The sequence below is a fragment of the Triturus cristatus genome, chromosome 2_1 (genome assembly GCF_964204655.1).
Source record: "Triturus cristatus chromosome 2_1, aTriCri1.1, whole genome shotgun sequence".
Taxonomy (NCBI): domain Eukaryota; kingdom Metazoa; phylum Chordata; class Amphibia; order Caudata; family Salamandridae; genus Triturus; species Triturus cristatus.
In genome coordinates, this window is record NC_140581.1 from 248,733,696 (window position 1) to 248,754,456 (window position 20,761).

The 20,761-nt window shown below is 43.5% G+C and overlaps 1 protein-coding gene across 1 annotated transcript in view; it reads right to left on the bottom strand.

Moving 5' to 3' along the window:
* The window catches only part of ADAMTS12 (ADAM metallopeptidase with thrombospondin type 1 motif 12), a 4,274,824-nt gene that overhangs the window by 1,529,484 nt on the left and 2,724,579 nt on the right, over positions 1 to 20,761 (bottom strand). The window contains exon 14 of the mRNA XM_085630806.1: positions 2,884 to 3,004. Coding sequence (XP_085486932.1) covers positions 2,884 to 3,004 — 121 coding nt within the window. The remainder of the gene's footprint in view (positions 1 to 2,883; positions 3,005 to 20,761) is intronic.

Genomic DNA, 20,761 nt, shown 5'->3' on the forward strand with positions numbered 1-20,761 from the left:
AATAGAGTAATTATCAATCCACCTTTAACCCCTTCGCCGCGGCACGAATTTTGCCGCGGCGCTGGGGGGGGTTTTGGGCAGCGCGGCGCCGCCATGCTCGTGACGGAACCACTCCGTCATGAGCAACGGGCGCGCTGTGCTCATGACGGAGTGGTTCCGTCACGACTCCGCCCACTCGCGCTAATCGCCCGCACAGGCGGGGAATCAGCGCCGCGTGGGCGGAGCGGCCGCCAACGGCCGCAGCATGACGGAACCACTCCGTCATGAGCACACGGCGCCCGTGGCTCATGACGGAGTGGTTCCGTCATGAGCAGGGAAGGAATTAAATACCAATTGACTTGAACATATGCTTTCCGCAATCAACATTGCAGGCCTACTGCTTTTATCATAACATATCATAGTAAACAAGCAAGCCTATAGTCTATCATTGGCATGTCACCAAAACCAACTCAACGCTACTGTACTGAGGCATCCAACCAGCATACAGTTCTAAAATTACAGTTGTCAAAGTAAAATACTATTTCTCCAAACAGAGCCTAACTAATTATTGTAGTACATTACTTCTGTGCCCCTAGTGAATCTCCAATACAAAAACCCTTACCTACTATTGTAATCTGTGAAATTCCATGAAACAAAATATTACCCTACAGGCATTAGCACAGTGTAGGAACAATTCTTCCTTAAAAACCTGTTGTCTTTAACTCACACTTTTCACAATGAGTAGGGCATTCCCACTTACTTTTTTATAACATTTTGTAATAAACAGATCAAACCTCTGAAAGATGGCATGCCTTTTCCCAATTAAATGATGAAGCTTTTAATGTTTACCCTTTATCATTGACTTTACACCTGACCCAACACAGGCTATTCAAGTGCACATAAACTGGCACCAATCATGCATACAGCTATAAAACCATAAATATGTAGATAAATTCAGCTTGCAAAACAATATAAAACCCCACTCAACCAGGTCTAACAAGAATCATCACGGTGAAAAGCAGCAGCGTATGTCAGTGGCTGGCCAATGCCAAAACCCTTTCCTACTACTGTATACTGCGAGATTGTATGTAAAAAAATATCAGTAGGCTTTAATATAGAGTATTAACAATACACACTTAAATGCCTTTGACTTTAATATACGTTTTTCACATTAAATTTGTCAGGCCTAGTGTCTTTATCATAACGTGTCATAAAAAACAGCTCAGGCTACAGCCATCATCTTTGGATTGCCAACATAACCAACTCAGTTCTGCTGTATCGAGTATCAGTTTTACCACAAGCCAAAAAGTGGCATACAAACAGTATTTTTAGTGAAATCACACAAATTCAGCTCAATCTAATCCAACATATGGATGGAACCTAAGCGCCTCTCTCAGAAGAACTCTAAAAAGGGATTTTTTTGTTGATCACAAAAGTACAGGGAACTGCGTAGCCCTAGACATCCCATACTGCTCTCAAACACAAACCTGCAATCTAAAATCTAAAGTTAATGATGGAATGGGAGCGTGCTGGAACTGCAATACAGTCCTCCTCCCATCTGTGCTGCTGCCAAAGAAAGACAAATAGGATCAATTATTTAGATCCAGATGTACAAACATTAGGAATTCTGATTTCAATATTGGTTTAATGAAAGGGAAACCACACAATAGTTATAAAAAATATGTACTTATTCTATATAACACTCTCTAGTATCCTCTACACGAGGATAGAACGCAAATCAAATAATACAGTTGCAAAGAATCAAACGTAAGTAGCACAATACACAGTGGGTTCCAGGGGGAGACCAAACCTTGGAAATATGAAAGGAGTGGAGTTTGAAGCTGTGGCCATGTGGTTGAACACAGGCCCCTATAGTGGGCGCATTAGTCCACTAAGCCACCAGACCCGGCATTACTAGTGCACAGACACCTGGTCTAGGTGTGAGGGGCCCACTGCACATCAACTATGTCTGTTATTTTTTTTATATCAAGCCGGCAACAGCAAGGGATCCATTTCCTTACCTGCATTATATTCGGACAACATATTCTATTACCATACGATAGTGGTCAGTTTCCCACTACAAACTCGCCAGGGTGGCAGGCATGGACTATTAAAAAGGGCTTACCCTACCCCAGTATTGTCCTTTCCCCAAATCAGCACATAGAGCACTGGAATTATTGTCTCTTTTCAATGCATTAGTGATTTTATCTAATTTATTCCAAAATTGTGCTTTAAATGCACTTTTGATTTAATCTTTTTCAAAATGTTCACAGGGCAGGGGAACCTCCTATCAAAACCTTATTATGAGGAAGGCAGGCTCCCTTGCTGAAATTCATCTGATGTTTCACAGTGCCAGTTGAGGATGTGGGTGGAGCTAATAGAGGAAGTGGGTGGAGTCAGTTGAGGAAGTGGGTGGGACAAAGGAAAAGTAGGTGTGGCCTCCGACAAAGATTTGAGCACCTGCACTTCAAATTTTACAAATTAAGCACGGCTGAGGAGTACTTCTATTTTACAAAACCAGACTCTTCTTGAATCCAAGAAGTCTTCACAAAAGCCGGAAAGCGACAAAAATGGAAAATAACAGCAAAGATGGGGATCAGGTTCTGCCCAGGTATTAGGTGGCATTTATTGACTATGCAGGACTAAGTGATGTTTCTTTACTTGGATTCACTATTCAATACCCGAGAAAGGACAGTTTAATTAAATAATAGAGGTTAATGAAAAAGCCATCACCTTCCGGAAATGAGAAAGCATCTAACTTTGCATTTTCATCTTAATCAATTGATTTATGTGATGATCACTTGAGGACTTTTTTATTTATTTAAATAAACAAGGTTCTTCTTCCCGGGTTACAGATTGGTCACATACAAAACAGATTTGAAGTAGAAATCAGATTCATTGTACCGAATCCTTCACTTTGATTGAACGTCCTCCGCACCGTCTGACACGTCGAGCCATCCCCGAGGCAGACACCGCATCGATCTTCCGTGGCATTGGAATTTATCTCGTAATCACAGCCAACATTCTGATGGAGGGAGACAGAGAACACGCATTTCAGTCCAATATGTGCACGTAACGCTTCGAACCTTGCTCATCATATGTGATGCACGCGCCAATATCGCTAAACGCACTGAGCAAATACATCTGCTAAACTGCAAGCATCAATTGTAGTTCGTGTCATGCGTGGCTCTTAAAGGGGCCACCAGTGAATGACGTCACAATGGATATCAAAACAAGCTGACATCATCAAGCAAAACTGGAATGCCTATAGACTGATAGCGACTGTTATTGCTTCACAATGCATGCATGACGCCTTTCAACTGAGGGTTCAGACTGGAACTGAAGTATCGGCGGATTTAAAGCAGGAACGCAGTCATAATATTGGGAGAAAAGGTCGCTGCAGACATTACCATGCTGAAGCACACGGAGGCCTTTGAAAGAGAATGCGCAGGGTCAGCGCCGAACAAATGGACCCTTTGGTGAAATCAAGTGCTTCGGTCCTAGTTTAGCGCATGCGCATCAAGAGGGCCCTCCCTGATCATCGTGTTCTCCGAAAATCAAGTAATTCTTGTCCACCATGTAGCCCGGGGCACCACTGCACCAGCTCATGCACAGACAGAGTGATGGAATGAATGGAGAACCCTCAGGATGGTGGGACCAACCCTGGGCCTTGCAAGGCGGAGGGGGAGGGGGCTTACTTATGAAGGCATGCATCACTTTTATGCCACCATTGCCTCACTTTTTGTGACACAGCGGCGGTGTAAACAATGCGCCATATTTACAAAGTGACGTATCTAAGCAGATGCATCACTTTGTAAATGCCTGCACAACATTATACCTGCATCAGGTATAATGTATGCAGGGTGAGCGTTTCCACGTGAAAAAGCCTCGTAGAAGTGGCGTAGTGAAATCAGATTCCACTGCACCACTTTTAGGACGCTACTGCAACACAACTATACACCTGCTTCACAACAGGGGGAAGGGTGACACAGTGCAATGGGAACAGGCCTCTCTTGTGCATTGCTGGAGTTGCGTCATGCTTACGACATTACTCCAGCAATCTGTAGGGTTTGCACCGACAGATACAACTGGATTCTTGACCTATCTGCCATTCCTGGCGACATGGTGCGCCATACAATAAATACGGCGCATCCATCGTGTCGCGTGGAGGGCGCACTTAAAAGTGTCACATCGCTGCTTTCACGCAGGGATGCAACACTTTTCATAAACAAGGCCTCAGTGGGATAACTGAGGATGCAGGACTGATCCATTCCAAAAGCAAGGCAGGGGAGTCCATGGGAGAGTCATGTTGATTAGCAGGGAACATCCCTAGACTGCACCAGAGCAACATGAATCCACTCCTAGGGGGAGAGTCAGGATGCAGCGTGTGGGGGAGTCGGGTTGATGAAGGCAGGAAAAGTAAAGGATTGCATAGACACATTTGTATTTTCAGGCTCCACATCCCCATTCACTATATTACGGGGGCCTTATTTACAAGAAAGTGCTGCAGCACAGCACTACAAGCCCTTTGGCTGCGCCACGCTGCGGCATTTTCAAAGCACAGGGATGCGTCATATCAACAAGGATATGATAGATCCCTTTGCTCTCCCAGTGCTGGCGCACTATTTACTGCCATGCGCTGATGCAGGCACCCTTGCACAATGGTTCAAGAATGCTTGCATCACGGGGTTGATCGTTTATGTGCAGGAAGGTATCCCTTCCTGCATATAAACAATCTGAAATGGCATTTTTCAACTCCTATGTGTGCTGCATTAGCACCCATAGAACTTGCAAAACGTCCTTTTTTAATGATTGGTTATGTGCAGGAGGGAACACCTTACTGCACATAACAATCACCAGAGGTAATTTCCTCGTTCTAGGTGTGCTGCTGACTGCAGCACGCATGGAAAAAGGAGAAAAACAAGGGGAAATTAATAAATTTCTCCTCGTTGTGCCTCCCTACGCCTCAAGACGCATTTTTCTGGTTTAAGATTTCTCATAAAACTGGAAATGTGTCAGGTTCCATGAGTGTTGCGTGGGAACACCCACAGCAACACCCATGCAAAGTGCTGCGCGTAAAGGGACCATATCTACATGGACATGAAAAGCCACACAGGGTGGCTTTTTCTATCCTTTCAAATATAGGGCAGCAAAATGTGCGTCACAAAAAGTGGTGCACCGGTGGCGCAGAAAGCTTGTAAATAAGCCCCATAGAATCCTAGCATAGATACACATGGCTCACTTAATCTAAAGCTGGACTCACCGACATTTTGTGATAGGTGCAGGTAAATCCTCCCAGCACACACAACGCAGCGCAAGTTCTGTAACAAGGTGATTCCATGGTTCAAGCACATACTCCTTAAAATATGGAGCGGTTTCTTCTTATGCTGTCAGTGCAGAAATCCATCTATATGCTAAATTGTCTTAGTAAAAATGTCCTTTACCAAAAAAATACAAACATCTAGGGTCACAGAATATCTGCAGCCCCAAATATCACAGAGTCACTTTCAAAGCACAGGGATGTGACATCTTTTCTACAATATGTCGCATCCCTTTGTGTTCCTCTGTGCTGGCGCTCAATCGGCTGCCATGCGCCGGCGCAGGCACACTTGCACCACGGTGTAAGGATGCCTGCGTCGTGGGGAGATTGTTTTTGTGCAGGAAGGTACACCTTCCTACACAAAAACAGTCAATTGAGGTGATGTTCTCTTTTCCTGCATGCTGTAGAATGCAGCACGCATTGAGAGAGGAAAGAAACTGGGAGAAATGGGGTGGCGTAGCATTCTGACGCATTTCCAGTTTTACGATTTCTCGTAAATCGGAAATGCATCAGAATACATGGGTGCTGCGTGGGAACACCCAAAGCAACACCCATGTCACGCCCCTTACACCCAAAGTGTTGTGTGAGAAGGGACGATATTTACAAGCACACGTAAAGCCACGCAAGGTGGCTTTAAATGTCCTTGTAAACATCGGGCAGCTGGTTGTGCCACCGGTGCATCACACAACGTGACGTACCGGCGGCGCAAGGGGCGTGTAAATAAGCCCCCTAAAGTGCTCTTTAGCACATGTAACTAAGCTGCACGGTGTAAGATAAGTGCAGAGAAAATCCCTAACAACCAACGACTACTCAGATGATTAGACTTCGAACACCATCGTTCTGCCTGAGAAAAAGCTGACAGGCTGCAAAAATATACAACAGGTGCCCATTGTGTGCATTCCCTTGAACTATACAACAGCCACGGCCCGTGCAGGTAAGATTAGAGAGGAGGTGGGGCTGTGATTTCGACAGAGGACCACGAGGGAAAACGAATTATTAATTTAATTTTCCCTCGTGGTCGTCTGTCGAAATAGACCCGCACCCGTCCCCACCGTTCTTACCTGCACAGGCCGTGGCTGCTATACAAGACCCTCATAAGGCAAACTCAAGTTATTCTGTTGGACCTAAGTTGGGTTCAGGATAAAATACATACATACATCTGTACATTGTTTAAGACCTTCTGAAGCAGCGATCAACCAAATGAACAAATACTGTAAAACCATGCCCATCAAAGAGGGCTAGATGGTGAACCCACCTGGACAGAGCCATCGGAGTAAACACTCTAAGTCCATCGCTCAGAGAGTTTATCGAATTCTCTTAAAAAAATATCAGAAAGAGGATCAGTTCGAACAAAACCTGGGACTGGATCACAACACATGTTGACTGGCACTGTTAAAAGCCGTTGGTGGTAAGTAAGGCAGTGATTGGTGCAAACACCTTTCAAGCAGATTTGTGGACGTAGTAATATACCACAAGATATTAGTGCACATTTGTTTCATAGCATTTTGACACAGTGTTGATATGTTGACTTTTTAGCTGTTGTGTTTGTGTACTGCATTAATGCATTGTGTCCTTGTTGCGCTGTGTTTTTTGCGTTGCGATACATTTTCAGTGTTGTGTTGTGCTTTGTTCTTTTAGTTGTGTTATTTTTTTATATAATGTTAATTCCTTGTTTATTTCAGAGATGTAAAGAAATGCGATTAGAGTCAAAACACCAGATTGATATAAAGTACGTGTGACAAATAACCATTGGCCACTGCCTAAGGTGGCAACACCGTCCTTCAACTTTTCAAGGCACTAGTCAGTCCACAAGTGTGGCAGTGACCACTTCTAGTCCTGGATCACGCCGGTAACATTAGAAGGTTGAGCCAGAATCAGGCTTACACGTAGGGCAATCTACCGCAGTTTGAAATAAATATATAGATACATATTGGATGTCGCAAAGAGGAAATCTAGTAAAGCCAATAACTTGATACATTAGGGTTTTAAATCCATCCCGATCCTTTTCCAGTGTCTATTTGTTTAGGCCGTTTGCAATAATCATATTCTGTTTAAACAGAATTATTTATCTCTGTATGTTTCCTTTTTATAGTAATTTAATTAAATTAGTTTAAACTCACTTAAAAAAAAAATAAAGTAACTAGATTTTAAGCAGCTACGGAATACTTGATCCGGAAGGTAACTGTATTTAAGCAGCAGAGTAAATCAATTACACTTCTATTGACATTCCACTGACACTGAGATTATTGGATGCTAGTTATTGCCGCACAATATTATTAAATCAGGAAAAGGAAAGGTTTACAAGGGTTCATGCGAATGGAACCTGGATTGAGCACCCATTATGCATTTGATAGTGACAGAAGCCATCATGAAACAACAGTAAATGAAAGGTTAAAGTTCAAGGTTCATGACTCAATGCTAGTGCTGCACATTGCATGTAGTCTGAGGCCACGACCAACAGTCGGGGAGGAATATATACGGCAAATATTACAGCCTCACATATGTAAAAAGAAAAAATTGTTCACCATAATCATGTGGTCCAGTTGTATAGCTATCACCACCTAAATTAAGGCCTCATGGCTTCTTAAAATGAAAATGCAATGGAAACTCTCACATAAACTGAAGCTATCTACCAGAAGATTCCGACCCTTGAAAATCGACCGAATCTGAACAAATTGCCTTTTTATTGTAACAGAATTGGGGGTTTCCACGTCCTGCAAAGACTTCAAAATTATTATAATTCAAAATATAATGGTAGTAATGTTGTTTTGATCTCAAGGCTCTGCTATTACAGATTTGAGATTTCGCAGTGCTGTCATAAAGTATGTCAGAAATATGCTGAATTTAGGGACCTTAGAAGGATGAATAGCTGAGTCAGCCCTGCCAGGTATGGAACGGCTGGATTACAGACAAGTGCTTAGTGAGCTTGTGAGAGATGTGGCGCAGCAGCCAGAAGGGCTGACTCCGGAGCACAGGGCTCACTGTTCGAACCCTGGGGGTGGCAGCTCAGCTCAGCATCATGCTACTCTGGGAAATAGCTCACTTAATCTCCCCGACGACCCCCAGTGCCTCGAAACCATTAAGATGGTGATATGTTTGCGCTTTACAAAATAGAAATTATGAGCTATCGCCCAGCTCCATTGCTGTTATACTTTATCATGAGTCGGAGCGTCTGCCTTTCATGCATGGATGATTGTAAATAATGAGAGAACTGCTCAGTTACACACATACTCAACTAATCACCTCTGTGCAATCCAATGGTGGGGAAGGTGTAGGGAGAAACAAAGTATATTTGCATCCCCATCAATTGTCATCAGATTGGCTCCACCACTGGTGAGAAATAAAGGTGACTTATATGAACACTATTCTACATTCATGTGCAATACTAGAGCTCCCAGTAACCTTCCACGAGAATTTATCACCATGCTGCAATGTGTGGCAAACAGTGAAGCATGGCTAGTGGGGAATAAAAAGCATGGTACCTTGAGTGCAATCCATCAGCTGCTATGGATGTCTGAGCTATATAGAAATTGTATGCCGCGAGCACAAATGCATCAATCCGGCTGGGCATTAAATACCAAACCCTTTAAGACCTTTTTGAGTTTTGCTTCACCGATCTTACTCCAAATTTTTCCCTCTACACTTCAGTGGTCATGGGTCTTCAGTGGGTGTCTCATCCATCGCCAAAACACTTGCCCGGTTCTTAAATATGCATGTATGTATACGGTAGTTACATAGTGCAAACCTTGTCAAAAGACACAGGAGCACTGCACAAGGTCAAAGACAGTACAATATAGAATGATCCCAGTAAACAATAGCTAACCGGACATAATATATAACATTATACGCGCTGGCCCCAGTTACAGTGCAGAAAGGACTGGGGCCAGGACTTTCTGCACTGTAACTGGGGCCAGCGCGTAGCGATGCAGCACCGCTCTCCTTTAGAGGTGGTCCATCACCGAAGAACGATCCGGTGCCATGTGCGCCTTGAACCTTAACATTAGAGCAGTTTTCAGATATATCTGCTGAATTGTTCCTAGCCGTCGAATTGGGGCAGGAATTCACTTAATTTGTTTTGCCGTTTGGAAGGGACATGCCGGAAGCATCCGCGTTGTGTGTGTTGGTGTCGCTCCACACATTTGGGACCAGTGTGCCCGTCTTTCATATGTTGTAGTCCTCATTGTAGGACTCAATATGGTGCCCTCCCCCCACCACAGTCCTAAGGAAGACCCCTGTGTAAGGTGTTAATTGGCCTACGATATGTTTTGGGGTTGAAACGTCGACACTCTTTCCTTTGTGCCAGCCCCCAGAAACAACAGAGAATATTGAATTGTGTTTCCCTAGTGTGGTCTAGCTACTTGAATCAATGAATAATTCATGTACTACTGGCAAAATATTTAGGCCAGAATTTATTTGAATTTGGCATTTTTTGCAGTCAGGATTTCCATACTTACTTCACAATCTTTTATCCTCACGAGAATCACCTACCCTTCTCCCCCCTCTTTTCCCTGTCCTTATGGGCACCTATTTGTGTACTGACTTGAATTCTAATATATGTACAATGTATTTCTTCAATGCAGCAGTGTGATTAAATAACACTGACTACGTATTTTCGTTTTGTACTATTGCTAATTTGATGTGGTTATAATGTTATATATTATGTCCGGTTAGCTATTGTTTTCTGGGATCATTCTATATTGTACTGCTAACTACCCAGGTCCCAGTACCATTGGGTCTACCCATTTATGTATAGAAAGGTCAAAGACAAGCAACAATTAACAACTGTTAAGAGAGTGACTGGGTTGGGGATGATTAATGCCACGCACTGTATTGGTCTTCAAAGAGTCTTCAACTCTTTCCTAAATTGGAGCAGTGCTGGAGCAGTCCTCATGGATACAACGATGTTCCAGATTCTGGGTGCTTTGATGGAAAGGTCCGCTGCCTTGTGTTTTTTTTCTGTTTTACAATTCTTAATCTGCAGTCTGCTGGTGTCCCAGATGTGGATATTCTAAAAACCACTAGAGATGTGGAACCATTGATGGTCATGATAGCTTTGCAAATGATGTAGCTGGTTATGAAGATGGTGTAGGCTGACAGGGAAGACAGTTGACTTCCATGACAATGGGAGTGGTGTGATCATATTTCTTCTGGCAATGGATGCGACATGCTGCGGCATGTAGGATGCACTTATGGACTGCCAATGTGGTTTGCGGAGGCCACGTGCCAGGACAATTACCACCATCAAGGTGCAAGAGGATGAGGGATTGAACCGAAATTCTGGAGTCACTCTCTTGGAAGAAATAGTTTTACTTTCCTTAAAAGAGAGCACTCGCAGATGGCTGTCTTAGTTTTGTGCCAATGTGTTCCTTGAGGGTGAACTTGGTGTCCATGGTGAACCCAAGCGACTTGACATTCAGGGAAAGTTGGGTTTCGAAGACATGTCTTTGAACCATGTTTGTAGTTTTTATTGTTTGTTATTCATGACAAATAACCAGAAGTCCATCTTGGTTGGGTTGAGCTTTAGGTAAGTGCTGGATAGGCCAGGATGATGTGCAGGCAGGTTCTGAGGCTTTGGATTTCTGAAGCAGAGAAGACTTTCAAGTACATTTGTGTATCACATTGGTGAATGTTGATGCTGTTATTTGTAAGTAAAGCACCAAGCAGCTCCATGCAGAGGCTGAAGATGATAGGAGACAGTATGGTACCCTGGGGACTCCACATGTGATGTGATTGTTTTGGAACCTGGAGATGTCCATGCAAACAAACTAGTGTTCATTGGAAAGGTAGGAGGAGAACCAGTGAAAGGCATTGCTGCATAAACCCATTCGTGACTTCAGGGTATGTATGAGGGTGCCATGGCTGACTGTGTCAAAGGCAACTAAGAGGTCCTGCAATATCAGGAGGCAGGGATCCTCTTCATCTGTGGTCATGAGGGCATTATTCTGTTTATGATGTGTAAGTTAGCGGTCTCCATGCTGGAGAGTCATTGGAGGCCAGGCTGCTACTCATACAGGAGATTGTTATTATTGATGTGATCTTGGTGTTGAATGCTGATAAATGATATGTGATTGTTGGCCGTTGTTGGCGAGGTCATGAAGGTCTAGTGGAGGTTTCTATAGGAGCAAGAGGATTTGGTATTGAGTGAGGGAGGCATTGTCAATGCTGAGTAAGGGTAACAAAGCATTCCCAAATGGAGCATTGATGAAGTTCAAGTGTAGGACATCATCTTCATAAGAAGTAGATTTGAGGGAGTTGAGTATGTTGGTAAGATCTGAGAGGGATAGGTCTTTGGAGGTTGAATATTGTAGGATTCTAGATGAAGGAATGGGCATATTAAATGAAGCAGGATTGGTGTTGTCAGTATGCTGTCAAAGTTTCTGTATTTTTCAACTGAAAAAGAGGTTGATGGCACTTAGCGTTTTTGTCAAATGAGTGGTTCTGGCAGGGGGTTGATACAGGACTTAACTGTCCTGAAAAATTGCTCACCTTCGTTGGTGGCTTCAATGATGGCATTGGTATAGTACATTTCTTTGGCTGATCTTTTGAGCTGTCTGCAAGTTGCATACAGCATGAGGTCATCAGGAGTTCTATTGTCTTTCCTATTTGTGGATGAATCGTTTATTGTCAGCAAGGTTTTTGGGTAGTAGGGTACTAAAGGCTTTGGTTTTCACTTGAATGTTTTAATTGGGGCTTGGATATTCACATAGTTTCCCCAAAAAGTGATAAAAGTGTTCAGAAGGGTGGTGTGCGGGACGTGGAGTTAATAGGTTGAAAAACAACTTCAAGCATTAGATTGCCAATAGAGATGTCTTTTAAGAATTTCAAGGTTTGGTCTTCTCTTTTGTCAAACAATTTGGATTTGCAAAGCTCAACTAATCACCTGCAAGTGTATCCAGGCACTAAGTTCTTGCTGGGATTAGTCGAAAAGCCAAATCATGAGTCCCTTTCTGAATTCCGGGAGAGAGGATGATGTTCAGAGATGAAGGGGAAGGTCATTTTAGGACTTAACGGAGAGGTAGAAAAAGGATCGCCCTCCACTGTAGGGCCGATGGATGCGGGGAGTGTGTGTGAGGACAAAGGAGGCAGAGCACAGGCATCTGGTGTCATTACCCCTCATGCGCCTTTTGTGTAGTGGGCCTAGCGAGTAGGGCTCATGTTCCTTTCCCCCTGTGGCACTGTATGGTGCACTATGATACCATGACTGATGCTTACCCAGCATCCTCATGACTGAAGTTCCTCCAGTACTCTCATGACTGATGTTTCGCCAGCATCCTCATGACATATGTCCCCCAGCACCCTCATAACTGATGTTCCCCCAGCACCCTCATGACTGATGCTACCCCGGCACCCTCATGACTGATGCTTTTTCAAAACTCATAGTCCCATTGCACTTAAATACCTGCAAGCTTCCCCCAGAATCCCGTGAGCCAATGGCAAGTCTTGCTCCCCCTGTTACTGTGGTGTTGTTTTACATTCTGAACTTTTGAGCAAAAATGATACATACATTTCCTGTTATTTCGTTCCAATCAACAAGTTGCACCTTGTAATTCTGTAAGGTCGAAGAGAGTGTACTAATGCGTTTTTTCTCCAGGGTTTGATAACCATGTGTCCCACGTACCACACGTGATCTAGCTACATCCATTTAGCCTTTGAGAGGGTGTATATATACCCAGCCCAGCCCTGAATCGTTGCTGTGCCTCACTCCCTGTGGAACAAGCTTCACCCTTCACACTCACTTGAAGAATCGTGCTGGAATTGAGAAGTGCTCCAGTCTCCTTCAAGTCCAACCAAACCTGCAGTTCCCATTGCATCAGTTCCCTTGATATTTTCCTCCTTGATAACGCCTGCCCAGCTACTCCGGACCGTCGTGACTCCCTCGGTCAAAGCCTCGAGATCTTCTAACTTCAGTCAAGTGGAAGACCTAGGCTGAGTACTTTATATCAGGTTGGTGTGCACCAAACCTCTTATAATAGTAAAGACTAAAGACTTTTCCTCTATGTCCTCTCTGTGATTTACTCCAGCCCTTTTTGTTTGTTTAACCCCCGGACCCTTCCAATAACCTTGGTGCTAGAACTGTATTGCATAAAGATTAAAGACTTGAGCTCCGTGTTTCTCTGATGAACAGTAGTGCCTAGAGATAGCATTTCAGAGTCTTTGATATATGCATGAACCTTGTACCAAAATCTGTGTTCCGAGTTGACTCCTTGGGAGTGTCCCAAACTCCAATCTGTGATTTTGATTAATCTACTCGCATGTCGTGTTGCTGATGAAACCTTTAAGTGCATGTCATTGAACCTGTTAGTGTACGGATGATAACTGCTTCCTCTTGTTATTTCCAGTGCATTGCATCAGCTCAAAAACAGAAGTTCTGGCCCAGGGCTCATCTACCTTGCAAATGCAGAAGGTCTCAGAATTTACAGATCCAGTGATGCAGTGTCACACAACCGCAGAGCAGATCCAATACCGCAAGTCTCTCTTTTATTATTTTATCCGAACCCCGCTTCACCCTGGGGGACAGTGTGTGTTTTAAGGTTTCGGTTCCTAGGCATTTGCTTTACTTGGGAGGGATAGGAGGTCCAGCATCGGCTCAAGTATCTTCTCTGTTGCTGGGAGCAGGTGAGTACATGACATCTGGAGGATTGGTGGAAGTTCAAACGGTGGTTGATGTATGCTGGTCCTTGGTCATGGAGGGCCTTGTAGCCATTTGTCAGCATCTTGAATTTGCATCTTTTCTGGATGAGGAGCCAGGGGAGGTTCCTGAGGTGGAGGATGATGTTGGTCCAGTTGGGGTGGTTGAGGAGGAATCTGGCACCGGAGTTCTCTGTTCTCTGAAGTCTCTACAGAAGTTAGGTGGTGAATCCTGAAAAGAGCACATTGCTGTAGTCCAGCCAGCTGGTGACTAAGGCTTGAGTAACGGTATTTCTGGTGTTGATGGGAAACCATCTGAAGATCTTTTGGTGTATGTGGAGGGTGTGGAAGCAGGAGGAGGAACATGGTGAGTTTGCTATTCAGCATGAGGCCAAGGTTGCAGGTGTGGTCTGTCAGTGTGGGTCCAATTTCGGGATGGGCCACCAGGTGTCATTCCATGGGAAAGCGTGGATTCCAAAAGTCAGCACTTCTGTCTTGTCCATGTTGAACTTTAGGCAATTGATCTTCATCCTGTTCTCGACAGTCGTCATGCAGTTGTGGAAGTTGGTTCTGTAGATAGAGGGGTCTGCTAAGTGCGAATGGATGAGCTGGGTGTCATCTGCATAGGATATGATGTTGAGGCTGTGGGTTCTGACAATGTCGGCCAGGGGCATCATGTAAGTGTTGAACAGGGTACGGCTAAGTGATGAACCTCGAGGGACGCCACAGATGTTGAATTTTGGGTTCCGAAGTGAAGGGTAGTAGGCAGATTCTCTTGGGTCATCCTGTGAGGAAGGATGTGATCCACTCGATGGTGTCTCCCTGAATCCAGATGTGGCAGAGTCTCTTGATAAGTGTGTAGTGGGATACAGTATCAAACGCTTCTGAGAGGTCGAGGAAAATCATGCCCACTGTATCACCTCGGTTGATAAGGGTTCTGATGTCATTGGTGGTAGCAATCTGAGCGGTCTCGGTGCTGTGGTTGGTAATGAAACTGGATTGAGAGGTGTCCAGCTGGTTGTTTCTCTCCAGGTGTTCAGTGAGTTGCCAGTTAATAGCCTTCTTGAGGACTTCGGCAGGGAAGGGGAGCAGAGACATGGGGCAGTAGTTCTAGAGTTCGCTGGGGTCGGTGAAGAGTTTCTTGAGGAGAGTTCTGACCTCTGGATGTTTCTATCCATCGGGGAAAGAGGCTGTTTTGGCTGTGTTGACCTTGGTTTGTTAGCAGGAAGTATCATATGAATACTATGTTTTTTACTTCTAAGTAACCCCTTTTAGGTGAAACATGTTATTTGTTTAGATGTGAATGCGGGTGATTCATAAAGAATACACTTTTTTAATGTCATTTTTCTGTGCAACATGATAACAGGCTACTTTCCTCTTGCATCCACCCACTCTTCAATGAAGGCTTTAATTTATTTGAGGTCATATTTCAAATACACCATGAACAGACTGTCAGAGATTTCTGCTTATTTACTGCATTCCTCCTATTTTCTCCTAAAAAATATAAACATAATTGAAAAAAGAAGTCTGCTTGAATATGATTCCAGTATTTACCAAAGTTGACTGCTATGTTTTATATAATTGTTAATGAGTTCTGAACAAGGTTTCATATAAAGCTGATAACTAAGTTTCTCATTTATTAATATTGTTGAATGACGGCAGTCAGAATGCAAATCAGTAAAATGGCTGCTAAATATTACTTGTGAAAGGTACAACAATGTCTAAATAATGTTACATAGGCTAAGCACAGGGTAAGAAAGGTTAGAGGGAAGAGTTGTGCCTGATAACCCATACTAGACAGACAAATACAGAATCACATGACCTACTTTTGCTGAGGGCGAACAGGAGGCATTCAGCTTTTACTTCCTGAGCTCATCAGCCCAGCAGAGGAAAATAGCAGATACTGCTATTATATTGACCTTATTGTTTAAATGGGTATGCAGGTGTGAACCACCCCTCAATCTCAAACTAACATTTCTTTTTAGTACCTATTTTAGTTTAGTCAATATAAGCCATTATGTATAAGTATTTGTTTTGTTTTTCATACTTTTGACAAATGTTGCAGCTACCATTCTGTTCATTCACATTGTGCACAAGGATAGAATTTTGATTTTAAAATACATTTTAAAATATATCCATTGTTTCCTAGTGTTCTTGAGGGCGCCCTTCCTTAATAAAAGAGGCTTTACTATCCCTGTGGTGTCCCATTGAATTGATCGTTACCTGAAGCACATATCAATCAATTGTTTCTCAGATGGCTGTGGGGTGGTTGCAGTCTAATTGACTTGTTGTCTCCGGTTGCCCAAAATCCTTATAGACATGGTCTAGAAAGCCATATTCTGGGCTGTGTTCTAGAGACTCTAGAAAATGTATCCTGCTAAGCAGGGATGTGGGGCGCCAAAGTGGTCGGTTTAATCCAGGGGTAAAGGTATGTTACAATGGATTGTTGGTGATGTTGAAATGACAACGTCGATATTCACAAGTGCCTGTAGATATTCCTTTTAGTTCAGAAACAGATATACTATCAAGGGCTAGCTCTTAATTAAGAAAAAGTAAGGCAGAAACATTTAGGTATTACCACGAGTTGCATCAAAAGGATGAATAAAGACCAAACAACTACAGTTTTGTTAGTGAAGATTCGAGTGCTCTAGTGGTAAAATGTTCTTTTGCATGGAACATTGAACATTTTTGCACTGTTACTAATAACTGTCTCTGCTAAAAACATCATGAGGCATGCCAAGGGGGTGGAGTGGAACGTGACAGCCAAAGCCAGTGACTTCCACGAGGTGCCCAATGTCAAATTCAGAATCAAGTGAATCAGTGTGGATTCCCACAGATTACCAAAGGTTTTGGTTACGCCCTCTGACAAACCCTGTCTTCTTTGGACTGTGATTGATATTCAGGGCTGGATTGACTGGTGTCTGTGAGAGCTCATTTGATCACCAGAAAAAGAGCTGTAAAAAGTAGCACTAAGTGAGGGGCTGGGCTCATATTGAGCCCTCATGCTGATCTTCTCCTCAAAAAGCATTTGATTCAAGCACGTGTTAGCTCGCCTGAAATGTTGTTCCATTGCTCACAACTGATAGTGGCATTGTTACTCAAAATTTCAGGTCAAATAAGTAGGTAGGGGCCTTTGGATGGAGGAAACCCGTAACCAATGCAGTATAAAAAGGTTTCACATAGTGAACTATGATGATTATCGTAGGAAGGGGCTTTACATTGTGCTGTTTGCCACAAAACATAAAAAGCTGCTTTAGATTGTGAACTCACTGACAAATGTAGGAGGGATTTTACTTAGCAAATCCCATGGTCATGCCTCACAGTCAGGGGCTTTACTTTGCAAATCACCTGAGAAACGTTGTAGAAAGGAGTTTCACATTACGAACTCCATGACAAACACAACAGGGAGAGGCAATACATTTTGAAGTTTTTGGCAAATACAATAAGGCTAGGTTTTATATTGCAAGCCTATGACATAGGCAATAGGAAGGGGTTTCCCACATACATCTTTTTAGGTATCGCCTGACCCAGCGCATGCGCTGGTCTGGCGAGACTTTTTGAGAGGGCTCCAAAAAGTGCTACCAGGCCAGCCTAGGGCCACAGTGCATGTGCGCGGGCCGCTTTGATGTTTGATCGCGATCACTTTCACGGCCGCTTGTTTAATCAGTCTTGTGCCTTAACAATGCATCATGGTCATGAACAGTAGTATTGTCACTCATATAGAGATTTAAGTGATTCTTTTCTCAAGTAGACCTTTTTTTTGGGGACTCAGTGACTTGCCATATGTTGCAATTTACATCATGTGGTTGGATGCCCCCGTTTTTCAAACCCTTCAGTTAAAACGTTTGCATTTGTGAGTACTGCATAGTGATGTAGAGATACCCACATATTGCCTCAATGTAGCCTAAAGTTGTTGCAGCACATGGTAAGACTTGAAGGTTTTGGAACACATTGCATCATCACCATTTACATTACACAAGTCCACCTTAATTATTTTCTTCATAGGCACCTCTCTTGGCAAAGATTCCATTCAGTGAGTGTGCTCCGCTCTGCTGGTCGTGATCCTATTCATTTATGACTATGCACCCTGGCACATGATGGATTTGGTTGCTGTGTTTTAAAATATTATCATAAATAGCCTATGGCTGTGCTTTTAAGACAGTGTCTTAAATAACACGTGTGTGGCCAGAGTTCAGCCTGTTTCAAACCTTGTGAGAGTGCGGGCAGTTCTGTGAAAGAATGAAATGCGACGTGTCACTGGGGTGAGAGTTAGCAGTGTGCCTTTCTCGGCCAGCACAGGCTCACGCTGAGGGTGGGCATCCCAGCTCTCAGTTCAAGCAAATCTCCAGGTGTTGTCGCCGCTGTGTGAAAGGCTGGGCAATGCTTTGTTTAACTGGTGCTTGTAAAGAAAACTGACATGGAGCTGATTGAGGCCCTATTAGCAGCTCTGGTATGCGAGGCTTTGAAGTAAAGAAAGGACAAGCACCACCTCACCCTACTGGCCACGTGCAGCTCTGTCTAAACTTCCAGCGAGCTGTCATACACATCAAAGAAGCCTAGACATTTCTTATAGTCCTTAGCTCTGAGGCTCTGTCAATCTCTAAACCAGCAGGGTGACCCCCTGAGTTAAATGCTCGCTGCTGAAACATGCGGAGATTTACAACTCAAAAGTACACAACGCTAACTAAAAATGAGTTGTTATTGTAAAGACAGCAGATTACATTCTAGCCAGGCTGGTAAAGTCCTTTCCGTTTCCTGATCTGGTTCACAGAACTCCCATTCCCACTCGTATCCATGTCTAGTGATACAACCTGCCCATAACCAGGGCCACTGGAATTATGTTATTATTCTGGCTGCAGTGTTTTTTGCATGATAATATATTTGTCACATAATCCATCATCTGCTGCATATTCTGCTGATTTTAACAAAAAACAAATATTTCTATCTCAAATGGTTCAAAATGTACTAAAAACAAAAACAGCAGCGTGTTGCACAGTGGGAAGCCATTTGCAAAGGATAAGTGGGCAGATTTCTGCTGCTTATTGCTATATTTGGGAGTTACACTGGTACTAGCAAGGTGTAACCAATGCCCAGAAGTGTTAACAAGTGTAAAAAGAATTAAGTAATACTATCCGAAAATGTGCCGCATTATGCCGCATAATTTGGCTTTTCTTGCAGAATAATTTGCTCAACCCTACCACATAATTTTGCCTCTTCTGTCACATAATTTGAGTGGCCCTTCCCATAACACTGTGGATTTCACACACTCACTTTCAGCCTGGAATAGCCTTTCATTATATATGTTCAGTGTCCTCAGACTTGTGTCATTTACTGGTATCGGTGCTGTAACCACTTTTAGAATGGGGGTGATGGCCGTTGACATCTACAGATTTAAGTTCCTTGATTGTACCTTCCATTTTTCAGACATATATATTGAGATATTTGTATGTAACTCTGTAAAGGAAGCACTTTTGTATGCATATTAGAAAACCTCTGAAATCGTGTGGCCTTCTCCTTTCAGCTGTATCACAGTAAGAGTATCAGTCAGTAGATAGAATTGCAATATATGCTAACCATGAGCTCAGATGAAAGGATAGCAAACACAACTCTCCATGTGAAATAACCATTGGTTAAATCCAATAGGTCTTGTCTATTTGAAATTTATGAACTTTGTCAAGTTGTTTTAATTTTTCCTGGCCATGTTAGATAGCAGCACAGCTGCTGTGCAGCAAGGCTAAAAGCAAAATAAGTAACATTAAAAAAAGTGCAATGGCAGTCAAGGCAGGCTGCATCAGATCAATCTTTTTCCTCTTTGAGCCATGCTCTATAGCAGCCACGCAGTTGTGCAACATGTCTTAAAAACACTGGAAAGCCAAATAGAAGCTTTGTCAATGTTTTCTTTGTCATGTTGTACAGCTGCCTGGCTACTGTGCAGCATGGTTGAAATAAACATTGACAAAGCAAATAGATCTCACAGAGGTGAGACCTATTGGCTTTTCCAATGCTTGTTTGAGTATTTTGGGCTGTCCAGCTTGTGGGACTAGCATGAGAAACTGACGACGACCCAGGCCTGAGACTACCAATCTAAGGACCAGCACTGTCATGATTCTAGCAGAGTAGGAAGATCAGCCTAAGACAACATAAAAACATAACACTATGAGGTTTAGCAGGCACCTTAGATTGGGCTAAATCCACGACTGAAGATACAAGCATTGGCATAGCCAATAGTTCTCGCGTTTGCGACATTATAAGTGTTTAGCCATGCAACAGTTGATGTTTTTGCACCAAGGATATTGTGCTGCATAACTAAGTATTTAGTTATGCAGCACAACATCCTTGGTGCAACAACATCAACTGTTGCATGGCTAAACACTTATCGAGTCCCAAAGGCGAGACCTATTGGCTATGCCAATGCTTGTTTTAGGTTGCCACTATTCCGACGTTCCCCAAGACGAAGATAAAGATAAAGAGGGAGATGCACATATGGACGAATGGTGGTCCGTCCTTGTTGAAACCCATTGTCTCCTTTCGTTACAGCCGGAGGATTGGAACGTCGCACATAGTGCATCATGGGACACCTCCCTTCCCGTTTCGTAGTCCTACCTCTTTAACACAACGGAATCCAGTGAACCCTCCACCAAGGATTGTGACGTCTCCCTCCCTGGACCAATCCCGCGAAGCCCCTGTAGGAGTGAGGTTGAAAACCCCGGAAGACACGAAGGTGGCGCGTTCATGAACACAGTTCGAGAAAGGAAGGATACTCCAGAAGACGAACAGCTGCTGCGGAGACCCTCAAAGACGAGAGCCTGCAGAGAGCCTGGAGGCCAATGACCC